General features: G+C 37.2%; 1 protein-coding gene across 1 annotated transcript in view; it reads right to left on the bottom strand.

Annotated features, from left to right (window-relative positions):
• The window catches only part of LOC134353332 (transmembrane protein 33-like), a 132,343-nt gene extending 119,370 nt beyond the window's left edge, over positions 1–12,973 (bottom strand). The window contains exons 1-4 of the mRNA XM_063061365.1: positions 12,869–12,973; positions 10,627–10,721; positions 4,065–4,252; positions 1,425–1,492 (exon numbers count right to left, since the gene is read on the bottom strand). Coding sequence (XP_062917435.1) covers positions 1,425–1,492; positions 4,065–4,252; positions 10,627–10,721; positions 12,869–12,973 — 456 coding nt within the window. The remainder of the gene's footprint in view (positions 1–1,424; positions 1,493–4,064; positions 4,253–10,626; positions 10,722–12,868) is intronic.
• Positions 12,974–14,287: the final 1,314 nt, after the last annotated feature.

The raw sequence follows: 14,287 nt of genomic DNA, 5'->3' as shown, positions 1-14,287 counted from the left end.
ACAGAAAGACACCTATGAGGGAGGAAGTCATGCTAATATTAACATGTACAGGTATGGGGGTACGGATCAAGAGCCAGTAAGACCTGCTGAGATAAATTTGAGAAGGCCTGATTGCTAAGTATAGCAAATGTCTGGTAACGTGGCATGCTAGGAACTTTACTGGTGAAGTTACTTCTATTAATACCTCAACATTCTTTCAATTCATTTTGCTTCAGACATCAGAGAATGATAAATTTTCAAATGATCCAAGCAGAAAGGCAGCATAGTAAACAGTATTTGATGAACCAGATGCTCAGCCACTGGGATTTACAAATAGTAAAGTTATGCACTACCAGTGTTTTATTAGAGTAATTACAAACTGTGAAGCAATAACACACAAATGGGAAAACATGTACTATTCCTGAATTTATAACTCCAAAGCCATATGCTTATTGTGGATGTACTAGATTCATGCAGATGTCATTTTTCTGACAGGCTGGGTTTTGTGCAGAGAAGTCCTTTGCTTTCAGTCTCAACATTTCTTTATAAGAAAGGTTGGATATATATTTCAGTGGAACTTCCAATTTTTTTGTGGAGACTTCAAAATTTTCTTACGGCTTCAACAATAGTAAACAACAGCCATTAATTCAGCAGCAAAAAAATTGCTAAAATTATTGTTGTTGTTGTCCTCTAGTAATATAAACAAAACATTGTATTAATTTGACCACTTAATAATGTTGTTTAGGACTTATATGTGGTTAAAATGACTGAGCAGAAGGTTTGCCTCAAATTCAGCCTCGAAGACTCTTTCATGAAACATTTTTCCTTATGCTTAAGTGAAAGTAAGTATATTACAAGAATAAAAATTCAAATATTTGAAATTCAGTGAATATGAATTCAATTTCTACCACCAGAATTTGCGTTTGAATTCCAAATAATAAAGATAATTTTGATAAAATAAGGTGAAATACAAAAGAGGGAACTTGAAGGCTATCAGACTATGGTAAAAATCCTCACACTACTGGTAAACTGACTATCTCACGTGGTCTGGCGTATATGCCACTTCATTCTCACCACATGGTTGGCTCTCAACTGACCTCTTAAGTACCTTTATAAATTCTTTCGCACAAACAATAATGCTGCTGGATTAAGGTAGCAATCCACTACCACCCTCAAGGCAACCAGGTCATAGGTTAAAAAATGCAAGCAATAGCCAGACCCCAAGAATGAAAAAAAAGTGCATCATATGACGAATATGTTTTTAAATCAGAAGATGGTTGATATTAAACTTCCTACAAGTGCAAAAGATCCAATTTTATTATACAGTAGTTTACAGAAACAAAATCTAGCCATTAACATAAACTTAAGCTTCAACTTTACATTGTACATTATTGCAGTGCTATGGTTAAGAGTTATTAGAAAGTGCACGAGGAATCATAACTTACATCTAAGATTTTCCTGCTGTAAGCAGTTGCATGAAGTAGAGAAAACATTGCCACTGGTACCAAGCATACTGTACAGATCTGGATAAGGAAAAGTTTTAAAAATACAAGTCGAAGTGGTCAGATAAAGGATAACATTATTGTAAAACTACTGTCCAAGCAGAAACCATACTTTCAAGCTTTTTGACATCTGAGAGGACGGAACTGAAAAGAAATAGCGCAACATCAAATTCTTGAAGCAGTTTACTTAACTTCAACCAGAATTTTCCAGAATGATGGTAGAGTTTGTACAATTTGCTATAAAACAACCTTACAATCTAATGATTTTTCATAACCACATTTATATTTTGATTGTGGGTCTTCTGTAAGCCCATAAAAACTAATTCACAGCTTATAAACAACTACCATCCTTTACCAACTGCTTTAAATGTTAACAATGTGGTAATAGAGATATAGGGGAAAGAACATCCTTTCCTTATCACAAATATTCTCTTTTGCAGCTATTATCTATTTTAGCTAAAGTATGGTCCACAGAATTCAGCAGACAGAATATAGACATCTGCACTGCCATTCAACAGCCCCATGGTGGATTTACCATTTGTTTGCCACATATCCCTTAATACTTCAGATATATTAAAAAATCAAACTCACATTTAAAATTGACATTTGACCTATCAATAGTAGTTTGTGGATGTGAATTTATACCATCCTATTCCCCTGAAAAATCTGCTAATTTTTGGTCATTGATCTCTAGTCCTGAACGCCTTAACCAACAGAAATAGAGTAGCTTCTAGCTATCCAATTATCTTTCCTCAAAATCACAGAAACTTCATTCAAATTGCCCCTTGCGCTCTCTAAATTCTATGGAACAGAGATCAAACTTGGTAATTTGTTTAATGAAGCACATCATCTTTGTAGTTTGGTCTAGTCAACAAATGAAAACATTCTCTTTTATAGAAGGGTGTCTTATGTCCTCTTCCAACATCTCTTCGTATACATTTTGCTAACTGAGTCAGTTCAGAGCTAATCCTGAAGAGACACCATTCTGTTTAAATAGCAGCTGCATTATCATCAAATTATTCAAATCAAAGATTTTTTTTTTAAATACAAAAAGATGCACATCTGGTCCACCAAATTTTAAATGTTTAGCTTTTAACTGGTAGGTAGATCAGTCCTTTGCTATTGAAACTGAGCCATTATACAGATGTCATTGCTGGTTCTCCACCTGCGCTATTTAAAATCACCAGTCAACAATTGTGTTTATTTCTCTACAAGTAAACACACCCACTGGATCAGAGAATAAAACTTACCACAGTCAATGGATAAGTTCCCATTCCCTCCAAAATTCTAACGTTACTATGTCTACCTTTGCATTTTTTTAAGATTGCCCATTGCTTTTTTCTGCATGCAAATGTTTCCTTTCCTTACCTTCCTTTCCTTACCTTCCTTCCCATTTCCTTCTTAGTCCTCATTAGCTTTCACTGCCTGCTGAATACCGCCTATCACAATCCTTGCTTTCCTGTTTTCTCTAGCTCAGTGTCTCTTTGCCGTACTTTGCCTATTTACTACTTCTCCATTTCCTCAGTGTGTTCAGACTATTGGGCAGAATGAAATTACAAATTATCAATACTATTGTTTTTTTTTAAAAAAGGTTTATTAATAGCTATTGAATCCAATTGTTGAGTAGAACAACTTATTGCTGTTTATCTATTATTCAATTTACTTATAGAAATATAGGCAAGTGACTACACAAACCATATCTACTTTTAAGAACATATTTAAAGCAACTCAACATATGAAAACCATCAGAAATATTGTTAGTATGTATTTTCATTGGTTTATCCTATCATAAGAATTGAAAGAACCATAATGGGGCATTAATAACTTCAGACAGCATCAGCAATTTCCCTGTGTAGAAGGGTAGACTATGATCTGTATGTCACTGAGATAACTTGCAGTGAGAACCCTAATACTTAATGTTAGCTGGTCCTTTTGAAACAGCTAATTGAATATTCCTATGGGAAGTGAAAAGGGGAAAAAAAATTCAAATTTTATGTAAATAAAATTTAGTTTCCTTACCTTTGCAAAAATTTCATTTACATTTTTGAATTGCTATGCCAACAGTTGGATTTTCTCACATCTCTATCAGTTTTAGGAATATTCTTTTACAAGTACTGACAGAAAAGTACATAGCTTAGCGTACCAACAGATTCCAATAGCATTTGAATTAAAGAATAATCAACTGGTATAAAGGTCAACCAAGACAATGTCAAGATGATAAGTCATGCTATTTGACACAAACTTAAATAAAAAGGCAGCAAACTAAATTTATAATGTTAATAAGGGAAAGCCTATTTCTTTATTGCTAAATATTTCACTAATTGTGTGCCTTTCATTCAAATACCTGAGTCATTAGTTAGAAGATTCTCTAGTATCACACTATTATTATGAATTTATGAGGGGGGGGGGTGTAATTATTAGGTATCAAAAGCCAGGTGAAAGAAAAATCAGAAAGCAACCAAAGATTACTCTCCTCCGCAAGACTTTATGGATTCCCAAACGTTAAAAAAAAATCTTCCCATAGGATTTGATTGCTGTTATGAAAATGATTTAGCTTACACAATGAAGCACAGTGAAGGATACACGTAATGGGATAGGAGGTAATAAAGATAAGTGAGTACAACAAGTAGTGACAGCTATCCTCCAGAAGTGCCTGTGTGATAGAGGCTCTGCTGAACTGGAATCTGGGAAGCCTTTGGTGCAGCCGGCAGGCACTAGTCAGGGCATTAGCCAGTAATGCTCTCTGGTAGAAATATCCTCCTTCAGCAACTCTAAGGGCAAGAAATAGACACAAAACATTCAACTCTGGTCATTAACAATCAATACAATTGTGTTAAGGAATTGTAGAACCATACAGGGGTAATTCAATGTGGGGAGCAGTTATCACTAATGCTTTCATCTTTGTAAATTATTTATTTTGTTGTTTTTGTTTTTACAAATGGCATTTATATCTATGGCTTTCGTTAAGTCATTTGGGTGACCAAAATGTGTAAACCTGTCACTATCTACAATTTATAAAACTGAAAATGCAAGATGTACAAGCTTATTTTGCCTAATTTATGAATATGCACTGCAAATCTAGGTCTGGAGAAATTAAATGCAACCTTAAGTGCTGAGCCTTATAGACATCAAGGGTGGAAAGGATGCTGCTGGAGCTATACTATTCATCTGAAAGGATTACCAACGAACTTCACACTGACTTATCCATGTAGAAAGACAGTAAGAGCCTGAGACCCAAGATATCTACAGCAAAACACCAGCCCTCCATGACGTCTAAATCTTTGGGTTTCCACTAATGAACTAGAATAACCACTGAATTACTATTACTAGCAGTTTGGGATATTATGAAGATGTCTGGCTGATGTACTGCAATATTAAATCTGCCACAGAAGGTTGATACGATCCTGAGCCCTATTGCTAGATATGCCATAGTGCAGACAACCCTTCCCTTCGTGGCAAATTGGAATCAAAAGGCATTCAGAATGCAGTATACGATGGAACAGAAACATACAATGCCACTATTCCATTGACATTATCAAACACTCATGCCAAATCCTGTTTAGCACGGCTCCATCACTGGAGATATGAACTTCAACAATGACCACTATATTTAATGAATAATGGCAAGGACTCAACTCTCAGAATATGAATATGCTCACATCTAGTGTCTGGTTAATGCTCCACAATACACTGTATGGAACAGATATTCTTCATTAACAGTGGCTTAGATGACAATGGCCTAGTTTAAGCAAAATAAACCATAATGGCCACCTGGAGTCATGCCTGTTGCCAAAATATTTTAGATACAAATTTCCAATCCCACAGACTATCTTGTTATTAATTAATGAGTCCTACATATTCTTTAAAAGGTTTAAGGAGAAATGTGCATTTTCACAAATTTTAAAAAAGCATTGGAAACACTTAGTAGGTCAGACAGTATCTCTGGATGTTTCTGGTGAATGATCCATCACCATTGAAAAAACGTGGAAATATGTGCAATTAAGTGGCAGAGAGAGGAAGCAGGGAGAGAACAAAGGCTGTGTCTGAAATAAGATGAAAACCAAGCTTGTGAAAGTGACAGTATGTTTGCTATGCCATCTAGTTAATAGATGAATCAGGGCAGCTAGAGAGAGAAAGCAAACTAAAGATCATGGCGATCTGCGAGATGCAGAACACAGCAGTTGCTTGGAACTTAAAACTGGAATATAACCAGTAGATCAGGCAGCATCTGTGAAGGGAGAAACTGCTAATGTTATAGAGGGTAACCTTACTGAAGAATTGATCAAGTTTGATGATCATAAATTGTCAAATTCAATATTGCACCCAAGGGATGTAATTAGCCTAGAGACATGTTTAGTTAGTGCTTCTTGAACTTCTGCCAGACTTCACTGAAACAGTGAAGGAGACCAAAAATATAAGAGAGAGTGCGAGTGGGATGAAAAATTAATGTGGCAGGCAACTAGAAACTCAGGCTGCTCTCATACCAGCTTCACATTTTGACATATTTATTTCACGGGTTTTCCCAAGATGGTACAAAAATAGCCAAAGATTTCTTAACCAAAGAGGGAACCATTGTATTAAGCACAGAATGTGTACTAGCACCACTCAATCATTAGAAATCAGAGAAAACAAAAGTGCCAGTACCCTTTGTCAGTGCAGACCCAACAACAATGAATGGAATGAAGTAAATCCAGAGGCTAAGCTATTGTGATGTATCACTATTAGCAGCACCTTTAACTTTCAAACACCTTCTTTGTTAGAGTTTTTTTGGAAAGCCAGAACATTATAGCCAAGTCTACTCGTAATAAGGACATATTTGGAATGCTGCATCCAATTCCGATCACGTACTCAAGTAAGTACCTACAGGATACAGGAGAAGCTGCATACAGGAGGGAGACTGAAAATGTGGCCGGGTGGTGTAGTAACAACAGCCTCTCACTCATTGTCAATAAGACCAAGGAACTGATTGTAGACTTCAGGAGAGCGAAACCAGAGGTCCATGAGCCAGTACTCATCAGAGGATCAGAGGTGGAGAGGGTCAGTAACTTTAAATTCCTGGGTGTCACTATCTAAGTGGACCTGTCGTGGACGCAACATATAAATATAATTGCAAAGAAAGCACAAGAGTGCGTCTACTTCCTCAAGAGTCTGCAGAGATTCTTGGCAAATTTCCGTAGATATGAGGTGGATAGTGTGTCAAGTGGCTGCGTTACGGCTTGGTATGGGAACCCAAAAGCCTTTGAGCAGAAAATCCTACAAAAGGTAGTGGATTCCGCCCAGGACATCGTGGGTAAAGCCCTCCCAGCCATTGAGAACATCTACATGAAATTTTGCCGTAGAAAAGCAGCATCCTTCATCAAAGATCCTCACCACCCAGGCCATGCTCTTTTCTCACTGCTGCCATCAGGTAGAAGGTACAAGAGCCTCATGGCTCACACCACCAGGTTCAAAAACAGTTTTTACCCCTCAACAATCAGGCTCTTGAACAAAAGGGGATGACTACACTCATTCTATTTCTGGTATTCCTACAACTGATGGTCTCACCTTAAGGACTCTTTATCTTGTTATTTCATGCTTGTTATTTGTTGCTACTTACTTATATTTGCAATTGCACAGTTTTGTTGTCCATTGATCCTGTTTACAGTTACTGTTCTATAGAATTGCTAAGTATGCCCTCAGGAAAAAGAATCTCAGGGTTGTATGTGTTGATATGTATGTACTCTGATAATAAATTTTTACTCTCTACGTTACTTTGTACTTTGTATAGGCTCTAGAGGGTGCAGAGAATATGCAGGAGGGTGGATTCAGAGATGAACGACTTCAGAAAAGATGGAATTGTTCTCATTTCAGCCAGGATGGCCAAGAGGAGATTTGACAGAGGTGCACAAGATGATGATGGGTTTAGACAGGGTGAGACAAAGGAAGTTGTTCCTATTAGCATATGCTTCAAGGACCAATAAGAACAGATTTAAAGTAAGGGGCTAATGGTAATAGGGAGCTCTGAGAATAAACTATTTTATGTAGAGAATGGCCTTCTGCAAGGCTGATAGAAAGAGGCAATCAAGGATTTTAAAAGATAACTGGATCAGCACTTAAGGGAAAAAACTTATCTGCTAACCCAACATCTCTGATTTGTAGGAGGCACCTGTCAAAACTTACCCTATTTCTTTATTTCATAAAATTGGTCTAGTTAATTGTAAAATGAACCTAGTGTATAAAATAAAAATACCAGGAAAATATGTACTTACTTTTACTAATATCGTCAGAATTTTGTGTTTGATTTTCTACTATCCAATTTCTTTTTTGTATTTCATTTACTACAGCGACATTTAGTTTCATTTGATCTGGAAATCTTAAGTGCAAAGTGTACAAGTATTAAGACTACATTATCTATTATTTTTGAAATAATTAAGCATTTTGGAAAAATACCACTCTGCACTAAAATATCACAGAAAAAATTGAGATAAATTTTCAACAATTTTGTATATAATATCCTATTTTCAGTGTCAAAACTGAAGTCTCATCTATTTCTTTTTTAATCAAGGATATGGATTTTTTCCACTGTTTCTGTAATCAACATTTATAAACAAAAAGCACCGACTAAGACAGTAAACTTGCTTAGAATCATTGATCCTGCTGTGACATATGATCAGCAACAGTTGTAATCACATATGTACAATTCATTTGGTCATTTCCATCATGTAATTTCCTCATACATCCAAGTTATGAGTACTCTGAGAAAAGGTTTTATCTAGTGAAAAGACTCACCAAACCACTCATAAAATTACTTGATTTTACTAGTTTGCAAGAAGAGCACAGTTTTTTTTTCTTTTTGCAGGCTTTGGTAAGTTGATGGAGAAGATCCCGAGAGGCAGGATTTATGAACATTTGGAGAGGCATAATATGATTAGAAATAGTCAGCATGGCTCTGTCAAAGGCAGGTTGTGCCTTACAAGCATGATTGAATTTTTTGAGGATGTGACTAAATGCATTGATGAAGGTAGAGCAGTAGATGTAGTGTATATCGATTTCAGCAAGGCATTTAATAAGGTACTCCATGCGAGATTTATTGAAAAAGTAAGGAGGCATGGGATTCAAAGGGACGTGGCTTTGTGGATCCAGAACTGGCTTGCCCACAGAAGGCAAAGAGTGGTTGTAGATGGGTCATATTCTGCATGGAGGTCGGTCACCAGTGGTGTGCCTCAGGGATCTGTTCTGGGACCCCTTATTCATCGCGATTTTTATAAATGATCTGGATGAGGAAGTGGAGGGATGGGTTAGTAAATTTGCTGATGACACAAAAGGTTGGGGGTGTTGTGGATAGTGTGGAGGGCTGTCAGAGGTTACAGCGGGACATTGATAGGATGCAAAACTGGGCTGAGAGGTGGCAGATAGAGTCAACCTAGATAAGTGTGTGGTGGTTCATTTTGGTAGGTCAAACATGATGACAGAATATAGTGTTAATTGTAAGACTCTTGGCAGTGTGGAGGATCAGAGGGATCTTGAGGTCTGAGTCCATAGGACACTCAAAGCTGCTCTGCAAGTTGACTGTGTGGTTAAGAAGGCACACGGTGCATTGGCCTTTATCAACCGTGGGATTGAGTTTAGGAGCCGAGAGGTAACGTTGCAGCTATATAGGACCCTGGTCAGACCGCACTTGGAATACTGTGCTCAGTCCTGGTCACCTCACTACAGGATGGATGAGAAAACCATAGAAAGGGTGCAGAGGAGATTTACAGGGATGTTGCCTGGATTGGGGAGCATGCCCTATGAGAAAAGGTTGAGTGAACTCAGCCTTTTCTCCTTGGAACGATGGAGGATGAGAGGTGACCTGGCAGAGGTGTATAAGATGTGAGAGGCATTGATCATGTGGATAGTCAGAGGCTTTTTCCCAGGGCTGAAATGGCTAGCATGAGAGGGCAGTTTTAAGGTGCTTGGAAGTAGGTACAGAAGAGACGTCAGGGGTAAGTTTTTTTTTAAATGCAGACAGTGGTGAGTGCTTGGAATGGGCTGCCAGCGATGGTGATGGAGGCGGATACAATAGCGGTTTTTAAGAGACTCCTGAACAGGTACATGGAGCTCAGAAAAATAGAGGGCTATGGGTAACCCTAGGTAATTTCTAAGGTAAGCACATGTTCGGCACAGCTTTGTGGGCTGAAGGGCTTGTATTATGCTATAGGCTTTCTATGTTTCTATGCTTTAAATGATTGCTTGCACAGGACAATTAAAAAAAACTATAAAGGGCATAATTTAATCAGCACAGATTTAAGCTTTTGTGGCAATTTTTGAATCATTCAATTAGTTACTCCTTTGTAATAATATTTTGGAAGTAGGATAGCAGGTCAAAGATAAATCAATTCTCAAAACAGGAAATGAATTGAATTTGTGAATCAGATTTTCCAGCTAGTGTAGTATGTTTAAAAATTTGGCACAAGTACATTTAAGCGTTCACTAAAAGATAAATTTATAATAAATATAACATTTATTTGTCACTAATCTCTGTACTAATTGATTAAACACACTATACTTGGCTCTAATAATCTAACAATTATAAAAGCACACCCACGTTGCTTTATACTAGAAATTGACTGCTCCATTTACGCTTAATCCTAATCAAAAACAAAACAGTATCACAGAATTAGAGACTGTAAACAAAAAATCACAGAGCACATTATACAGTACAGTCAGTGAACACAGCTCTAAAGTTATGAGAAAACATCTATGTGAACACAAAGAGCTTAGCACTATCTTGGTCAGGTTAGCATCAGCTAATATTACCTGGTTTTCAATATAAACTTGTTACTGCTCATGAACAATATTTCAAACTTCAGTCACATTATGTCAGCACAAAACAGCAGCGATTGCTATTTGGGAATACAACTTAACTTTTTTTAAAATAAGACGTGTTCAGTGGTTGATCAAATACGCACCAGGTTTAAAAATTGCTAACCATCTATTTTTCTAAACTTTAGTAGCATTCAGTATGGCACTGCCAATATTTTTATTGCCAGTAATTTCAGTCCAGTATTTTGGCTAATGACCTACAGACAACATTTTCTTTCAACTTAAAAATTTCACCATTTTTCTCAGTACTCTGTTCGTGTACTCATACCTAATATTAAAATCAGTGCAAAATTCTACTCACCCAAAGACAGGAAACAGAAAAAAGAATATTGACACCAGTGTGAATATTCGAAGCAACCACATTATTGATTCCGTCTTGTTGCCCATCATGAATTGCTTTTGTTTCATTAAGGGGGAAGAAATAATGAGTATGATTAAAGAAAGGTAAATTTTAAATTAAAGGAAGGTTAGTATGTAGAAGTACAGAATGAACCACCTCAACGATCAATACTGGGACCCTTGTGGTTTGTCACTGAACCCCTTTTCTGAATTTGAAGCATCAATAAAATTTGTTCAGGTCAATAAAAGAACCAGCTATTAAGTTGAATATACACAAGTATAAAGCAGAAAACACTACAGAAAATGAACAATACTGCATGAAAGGTACAAGACATAAGGTAAAGTTGAATGATAATCAGAAGTCAAAACAGAACAGTAACTTAGAAATCTGAACCATAAATCAAGCCATGTTTAAATTCTGTGGAAGTTAAATTCAGTTAAGTAAATGATCTGGAATTAGAATTGGTCTCAGTTCTGGCAGCTATGAAACTGCTAGATTGTATAACAGAGGAAATCTGTCATACTGAACTAGTCTGATCGGCTCAAAAATAACCTAGCATAATCACCAGACAGGGTCAATACCAGGCATTGAACCAATAACACATGGTATAAACTCATGACCTCCTCACCTATCTAGCTGAAGCTGATGCAGATGCATTTGTCCCTTCCCATGTCAGCAATGTCACCATCAGGCCTGTGTCCTGTCACCGCACCAAAGGAACCTTACCTCCCAGCCTGTAATCTAAATCATTTTATGTGGCACAATTATCAATCTGGCAAAGTTACACACAGAGCTACACAACTTTCTAAAGAGCATGCAATAGGCATAGTTTACAAATTTCATGATCAATTGACTAGTTTGAAGCTCTGCAGTCCTTTGCCATTATTTGATATAAATTCTGGAAATCCTCACACTAGGTTCGGTATGAAATAGATTCAAAAATTATGAACTCCAATCCATTGTGAACTATTCATAAGACCATGAGACAAAGGAGCAGAAGTTGGCCATTTGGCCCATCGAGTCTGCTCCACCATTCTATCATGAGCTGATCCATTCTCCCATTTAGTCCCACTCCCCCCCCATCCTAGCTTATTTAGTGAGAACCTAATTAATTGAAACCTATTGAATATTGAAAGACCTCAACAGAGTGGATGTGGAGAGGATGTTTCCTATGGTGGGAGAGTTTAGGACCAGAAGACACAGCCTCAGAAGAGGGACGTCCTTTTAGAACGGAGTGGAAAAGGAATTTCTTGAGCCAGAGACTGGTGAATCTGTGAAAATTGTTGCCACGGGCGGCTGTGGAGACCAAGTCTTTACATATTTTTAAGGCAGAAGTTGATAGATTCTTGATTGGTCAGGGCATAAAGGAATACAGGGAGAAGGTAGGAGACTGAGGCTGAGAGGTAAAATAGATCAGCCACGATGAATCAGCAATGCAGACTCGATGGGCTAAATGGCCTAATTCTGCTCCTAAATCTTATGGTCTAACCTGCCTGCTGCTAACAGTTAATAATGACTACATGCTAAAAAAAAAGTATTGTATTGTAGTATGTGAGTAGTGCTAATTTAAAGGGTATACTGGATACTTAGGTCAGCAATGTATCAAAAAAACACTTAAATCGCACTTGGAGTCAACACACAATATTACCTAAGTAAACCAATAAAGCCGTTTCAAATCTAATAGTGAGGGAATGAAGGCACAAACGGGAATCTTGTATTTAAATTGATCTTCGCATACTTCTGAACAAAATTTCTATGGATCTCAAGTTATAGAGCTTTCATGAAAGAACACAAATTAATCTTGCAATAATTTTATTTTAAATGTAAACACTAATATAATTAAAAATCAAAAGGACACATAACTAATATATCACTTTTCATTGCTGCAATTCTACCTGATTATATTTATTTGTTTTAATAATCTCAAGAAGTATTCTTGATGACACATTATCATTAGTTAAAATGATGAACAAAGTGCAAGCTAGCCTCATAAGTGAGAAATAATAAAATTCGCTGATAACGTCAAGGCAAATCCCCTCCAATTTTCAAAACGAGTTATCTAAATAGTAAGGCAACTAAAAGACATAAATATTAAAGAATTCCAATTTTTAAAAACTCACCCTTTTTGTCTTTGTAAGTTTAGCCCTGAAGTACAGATTCATAATCGCACATAATATCAAAATAAGCAGATGCTTACCGAAACTGAAATTGATGGACTTGCTTTTGCACTATCACCAAATCCAGAAGCTTTAATTGTGTTGGGAGCAACTCCATCCTGGGTCGTTTTATGTGATTCCTGATCCGCCATCTCAATGTTTTCTGATTTGAAACAAAAGCACATTTCTCATTGAGTCACAAAATACAATGCTGTCTCCTTGCTCATACTTGACATGGATTTACATAGCATATATAACAGATAAGTACCTCAGACAGATTCACAGATAATTTATTTCTCAGATGTCCTGGAGTGGAAGGTCCACTTCAGTCATCCCGCCAGCCTATGAATCCAATACATCATTCATCACAACTTCCAAGTGAGGCAGCCTTTACTGCTTCCAGTACTCCCAATGAGGCCTCCTCTACATCAGTGAGACCAGACGGAAACTGGTACATCAATTTGTTGAGCACTTGCATTCCATCACCACAGCTATCAGATGCTCCCAGTTGCTAACCATTTTAATTTTGCACCATCGTGCCCATTTTCTGCACCTTCTACTGCCAGGGCAAGGCTAAATGCAAAACAGAAGAACAGCACTTCATATTCTACAACCTAAATGCATGAAAGCTGAATTCTCAATCAGGTTTGTAACACAAAGCCATGATGACAGTACCAATAAGTCCATGCCTTGCCAAATGTGTTCAAGTCCTATACATAAGAACCTTCTCCAATAGACTCCCAACCACCAATGAGAAATTCACCCTAAAAATTGTGGAATTATCTCCATTTCCCTTCTTGAACAAATGAACAACAATGGTTACTTTCTAGTCCTCTGGGACCTCAGCTGTTTGCTAGTGCGGATGGAACGATCTTTGTCAAGGCCCCTGCAATTTCCTCTCTTGGCTATTTCAATAACCTGGGATATATCCTTTCACACTTTGGTAATTTATCATCTCTGAATGCTCTTCAAGAGACCCAGCATCGTCACCTTGATTTCAAGATGTCGTAGCGTATGTCCTATAGTGATCTCACTATCCTTCTCCTTGGTGAATAGTGACTACAAAGTACTTGTTTAGTACCTCACAAATATCCTCCAATTCCAAGCATAAACTCCCTCATTTACACTTGAATGCTCCTACCCTCTCCCCTAGTTAATCTCTTATTTTTAATGAAAAATGCCTTGAAATTCTCTTTAATCTGCAAAGAACATTTGCAACTGTTTTGAGTCCTTTCCTGCTTTCTTCAGATTCCAAGGTCCTCATCTGATTTTAAGTTCCGAAAAATTATACACGTTTCCTTTTTAACTGAATTCGCAACTTCTTTGGTCGTCTAAGGTCCCCTTACCGCGCCGATCTTGTCCTTCCTAGAACATACTGGTCCTGAACTCTGATTAGCTGGTCTTTAGACAACTCACACATATCAGATGGGGACTTGCCCAACGACAGCTGCTCCCTACTAATTCTC

The sequence above is a fragment of the Mobula hypostoma genome, chromosome 10, assembly GCF_963921235.1.
Source record: "Mobula hypostoma chromosome 10, sMobHyp1.1, whole genome shotgun sequence".
NCBI lineage: Eukaryota > Metazoa > Chordata > Chondrichthyes > Myliobatiformes > Myliobatidae > Mobula > Mobula hypostoma.
Note: the sequence above shows the minus strand (reverse complement) of the source record. Positions and strands in the feature narration are given on the sequence as shown.